Below are 5,400 nucleotides of genomic sequence, written 5' to 3' on the forward strand. Positions count from 1 at the left end.
TTGAAAAAAATTGTATATTCCAAAACCTGCAAATGAAAAACACAAAAACACAAAATTGCATATGCTAAGCCTACAAATCAAAAACACAAAATATCCACTAGTAACCAACTATTGGAAAAATTTAATAATAATAATAATAATAATAATAATAATAATAATAATAATAATAATAATAATAAGAAAGAAATAACAAGAGAGGAAAAGATTTCACCGGTGACTGAAAACTAAAAGGAAATGACAACCGTTTGAAAAATATTACCATAAGTATTTTTTGCTACATTAAATTTGATGCTAATGAAATCAATAGTAGAAGATTTAAGCAACGAGAGATTAAAAGTATTCTTTGATCTAAATTCAAAGTTTCAAATTCAGGAATATTGAAGAAACGAGATTTATCAACCCATAAAATCTCATTATTGGTCTCTCAATCCATTGCATGCCACAATTGAATATGAATCCTCTAAATATTAATAGTTTTATTTGATTTAATATTATATTTATGTCTTTATTTTTAATTTAAAATTTATATTTATATAAAGATGTTATTAGTTGTAAAAAAAAGATAGAAATATCAAAAAATAGAGATAGAGATATCAATAAGTTTTTTCTAATAATTTCTATACTATAGTTGAGATCAAGTTCAATTCATATGCAGCTAATTTAATGTGCAACTTACTAAAGACTATATGCTATGGAATTTTGAAGACCAATTACCAACTACATTGAAGAGGCTAGAAATTTGGTTTAGGACAACACATCATTTTGCTTTAGACTATAAATTCTACTACTCAAAATCATGAATTTTCATTTATTTTAAACTAGTACAAGTAAAAAACGTGAACGAACAAATACTCATTTTTTTTCTTTGAATCAAACAAAAACTTAAACATAACTAAATAATAAAAATTAGAAAATATCATAATTAAAATAAAAATTATCAAAATTATTTTAATTAATTACTATACTTCAAAACTCACTTTTTAATGCTACAAAAATAATCTTATTGTATCGGAAAAGAGTGAAAATATTTTAAATAATTTTTTAAAAAAAATTTAGAAAATTATGGGCATTTTTTTGCTAAAATAAAAATTATAAAATAATAATGCGAAGGGGACTAAAATGACCTTGGGTGCAAGGTAGAACCGATTTGCCAAATGGTGGATGAACACGAGCAGTGTATTGCATGACATTTAACCATGGTTGGCCACATAAACCCAGGTGGGCGAACGCGGTTGCCTCATGTCATGCCTGCCTTGTTAAGCCGCTCCTATATAAGCATTCAGCCTGCCCGGGCCACAGTTTGTGACTGCAACCTTTGGAAGCTCGTTGTGCTGTAAAAAGATAACAATGGAGTCTAATTTTCGAAAATTTGCCTCACTCAACCCTCGGAAACTGCCAGCGTCGCTTTTAGTCTGGTACATCTCTGTCAATTGATGGGCATGGTTGAAAGTTCTTGTTTTCCTTTTCATTTCTTCTGGGGACCGTCGCTTTTGTCATTTTAACCGAGGATTGAATGTTTCTAAAACCTGAAATTCGTTGGGTTTATCGGCTTTATGTTGTTTTCGATGGTGAAGGTTTTATATGATTTTAGGGTTTTATCATGTTGCATGCAGGATTTGCTAGTATATAGCTATCGTAAATCCTTTTATTTTTTTTTAGTGAATTTTCATGTGTGGGTAGTTCTGTTGTTGAGTTGTTCGAGTGTTTTGATGCAGGATGCAGCTTTTTGGCTCTGTTAGCCTTACTTAGAAGCGCAGGTATGGTTCCCTTCTTTTTTTCCTGCTTATTATTTTTTCTTCTTGTTCTTGAACACCCCTCACCTCCTTTTTTCTTTGTACGGTGATGTCTTGCTGGGGATTTGCACGGTCTGTTTAGCATTGGCCATCCGCAGATAGATAAATAGTTCGATTATTCATCTCCTTGTCAAAGTTTTTCCTTTTCTATTGCTTCCATTTTTAAATTTTATTGTTACATGTCCTAGAATGGCAGAGATGGCTGATAGTGTTAGCGGTAGCAACTCAGGCTCCTCATCTATCTTGCCCAAGATACAGGAAATAGGAATAGCTGGTTCCTCGCCATACAATTCGTTTAGTTTCCCATCCTCAACCTTGATGGAATTCCCTAGTTATGAATCATTGGCTGCCAAATCGCAAATTACACCGAGTAATACTGTATCATTGGGGGTGAGGACTGGTGAGTCTAATGAGGAGGCTGGAGCAGATGGATTCCAAATTGCCGGTTGGAATGATCCTGTTGCGTGTCAGCTTGAAGAGCTGCTGTCTCTTAATTTATATGAAAATTACCAGTGTGTGATTAGGAAGATTGCTGCTTTTGGGTATAGTGAGGAGCTTGCTGAGAAGGCCCTTTTAAGCATTGGGCTCAATTCTGGGGGCAAAGACTTTGGTTCAAATGTTGTAGATCATACTTTGGGTTTACTGAGGAAAGGGAAGGAGATTGATACTTCAAGAGGGTGCATATTTAAGGATTTACAGCACCTAGTGGGGTATACATTGCTAGAGATGATATGTGTGCTTAGAGCGGTCAAGCCATTCTTAACTGTTGGGGATGCAATGTGGTGCCTGTTGATTTGTGACATGAACATCTTACATGCATGTGCACCAGAAGGGAATTTCCCAAGTTATTACAATGGTGAGGAAATCTTGGGAGAAACCTCAAGTTCTGCTTTTCCCCAGTTGAATCCTGAGGGTCAAAGTTCTCAAAGCGTTCATCCAAATATTTCTAAAGCTTCATTTCCCAAAACGCAGAACTTTCAATTTGAATCATTAAAATTTGGGTCGTTCCCAAATTTATATAATACGAGGCTCCCCCATCTTTATGATGGACTAGACCAAGGAAAAGAAAGTCTGGTTTCTGCTTCAGATACCATGGAGAAAAACTGTGGGGCTATGGGAGATTTTTTCCGAATTACATCCCAACATGCCGCGGAAGAAAATTTGGAGGCTGGCAAATTATCGAGCACAAGTAAAAACAGAAGTGAGTTGAAGACACAGCAGAAGTGGTTCCCTCTTGAGAAAAATTGTTGGGCTTTCAGTGGGGGGAGGCTTTCTAGCTCAGGTTTTTTGGTTGTGGAGAAAAGAATAAAACCTCCAGGCAATCCTCCTGTTAAGCATATGAAGAAAGCTTCCTCTCAGATGTGTATGGCAGTTGGAGCTGATGGAAGGCATCATTTTTGTACTCCACCAGACCTACCTTCTTCAGATGTTCTTGCTGCATTACCTACAAAAGATACCATTTGCACTTTGCCTGCGAAAAATACCAAGTCTTCTGTGTTATTTCCTCCAGAAAAGAACACTACTTCAAAGCTAGAGTGTGGAATTCTTGAGACTTCTAAAACTCCTGATTATTATGCACGAATCCCATATGACAAGTCTCTAAGGAAGTATATTCCACAGGATAAGAATGACGAAGTTATATTGAAGCTAGTTCCTTGGCTGCAAGCACTGCAGAAGGAACTCCATGGCTGGAATGAATGGGCCAATCAGAAGGTTATGCAGGCTGCTCATCGGCTCAGGAGGGACCAATACGAGCTTAAGACAATGAGGCAAGAGAAAGAAGAAACAAAACAAGATAAGAAAGACCAGCAAACCTTGGAGGAGAACGCCATAAGGAGGCTCTCTGAGATGGAGTTAGCCTTACGGAATGCTAGTGGTCAGGTTGAGAGTGCTAATACTGCTCTTCGCAAGCTTGAGGTGGAAAATACTGTGCTAAATAAGGAAATGGAGGGTGCTAAACTATGGGCTGCAGAGTCAGCTGCTAGTTGTCAGAAAGCCACAGAAAGGGAGCAGAAGGCATTGAAGAAGGCTCAGACATGGGAGACGCAGAAGGGTCTGTTGCAGGAAGAGCTTGTGACTGAGAAGTGCAAGGTGACTAGGCTGCAAAAGGAAGTAGAAGAGGCAAAAACTCTCCTGAACCAGATTGAGGTATTTATTTTGAAAAACAATATTGTGTAACTGGTGGATAGGCCGCAGCCAAAGGATGATCTGCAATGGAATGGCTTGAGGACATGCATAAACATGTGGCATGTGTCTGACCAACCTTTACATGATGTGTGCGCATGATAGGTTTCCTCTGTCAAAATAATTAGAAGGAAGAAAAAAGAAAATAACTTAATTGGATGACATGGCACCAATTCAAACAAGAAGAAAAAAACCTTTTTGGTTGGTAAAATGATCTAATTGATTTTTTGACGTGGGTTTTTGAAGTTGGACATATGCCACACTATGGTTCAATCCCAAGCCATTAGTAAGCCATCATTCCACTGTTCATTGAAGGCTTTTGTGTTCATCCTCTATTTAAATTCAGTTAGAACTGCCTAGAATATTGTACTGTACTGTTATTGCTTTTGTTTACTAGTATGTGTGAAACAATTGCTCTTTTTTGGATTTTTGTTTGATACTCTCGCTTGGGCAGGTTCTGTCCATAAGAAAGGAAAGAGAACAGCTCGAAGCTCTAATGAAGACAGAAGAGGATTTGATCAAGCAACAAGCAAAGAATGATATGCAGAAATATATGGAAGAGATCAAAAGGCTTGAGAACAAATTATCTCTGTTGAGATTAAAGCGTGAATCTTCAAGAATGGTGGCATTTCAAGGTGCCACTGGTGGAGGCTATGCGAACTTCCTAACAAAGAGGAATGCACAGGGTCCAAAGGGAAACCAAACTCCTGCTATGTTCAACAGGGCTGTAGGTTTTGTGGACAGCATGGGTACTCGAGGTGTGAGACGAGAGCGGGAGTGTGTGATGTGCCTGTCTGAGGAAATGTCTGTTGTTTTTCTCCCATGTGCACATCAAGTTGTTTGCGCAAAATGCAATGAGCTCCATGAAAAACAAGGGATGAAGGATTGCCCCTCTTGCAGGACGCCAATCCAGCAGCGGATAAATGCATCTTATGCCCGTATATCTGGAAGGGGAATCGGGTAATCTGAGCAATGGTTTGGCAGTAGGGAATTGTGTTGAAGTCCTCTGCAGATCCTATGTATTGTCGCTTGTTTTTTTGGTTCCCATTTTCGTTCCCTAAAATGGTTTATGGTTCATCTACCAAAATGGTAGGGAGAAAACACAGAGAAGAAAAATGAAGAGAAAACCAAAGGCAGTTTGCTTTGTAAAGTGCTAGTTACTGGCTATATAACGTATATACATCCTTTTTCTTCACTCAAGGCATTTCTCGAGTTGGCAGATGGTTTATCCTGGTGGCTTGTTTGCTTCATTAGCACAGCATGATCTCCCCTTTTTTGTCAGTATTTTAATCATGTCCTGAGAAGGTAGCTATTTATTTCTTATTGCTAGTTGGTAAATATTTTTTTGGATTCAAGTTTTCTGATAAATTTATGTTTCAGCCACTATCACTTTAGATAAGCCGATTGTGGTGAATTATTTACT

General features: G+C 37.6%; 1 protein-coding gene across 3 annotated transcripts; it reads left to right on the plus strand.

Annotated features, from left to right (window-relative positions):
• Positions 1-1,298: 1,298 nt before the first annotated feature.
• On the plus strand, positions 1,299-5,177 carry LOC131155791 (putative E3 ubiquitin-protein ligase RF298). 3 transcript variants are annotated; one of them, XM_058109202.1, is made up of 5 exons: positions 1,299-1,415; positions 1,716-1,756; positions 1,840-1,902; positions 1,990-3,941; positions 4,432-5,177. In XM_058109202.1, the coding sequence occupies exons 4-5, from the start codon at positions 1,992-1,994 to the stop codon at positions 4,939-4,941; spliced, it is 2,460 nt and encodes an 819-aa protein (XP_057965185.1). In that variant the 5' UTR covers positions 1,299-1,415; positions 1,716-1,756; positions 1,840-1,902; positions 1,990-1,991; the 3' UTR covers positions 4,942-5,177. The 3 variants fall into 3 exon arrangements, with proteins under 3 accessions (XP_057965185.1, XP_057965183.1, XP_057965182.1); XM_058109200.1 differs by lacking the exon at positions 1,840-1,902 and having other exon boundaries at positions 1,716-1,757; positions 1,982-3,941; XM_058109199.1 differs by lacking the exons at positions 1,299-1,415; positions 1,840-1,902 and adding an exon at positions 1,499-1,568 and having other exon boundaries at positions 1,716-1,757.
• The last annotated feature ends 223 nt before the right edge of the window (positions 5,178-5,400 follow it).

The sequence above is a fragment of the Malania oleifera genome, chromosome 5 (genome assembly GCF_029873635.1).
Source record: "Malania oleifera isolate guangnan ecotype guangnan chromosome 5, ASM2987363v1, whole genome shotgun sequence".
Lineage (NCBI taxonomy): Eukaryota > Viridiplantae > Streptophyta > Magnoliopsida > Santalales > Ximeniaceae > Malania > Malania oleifera.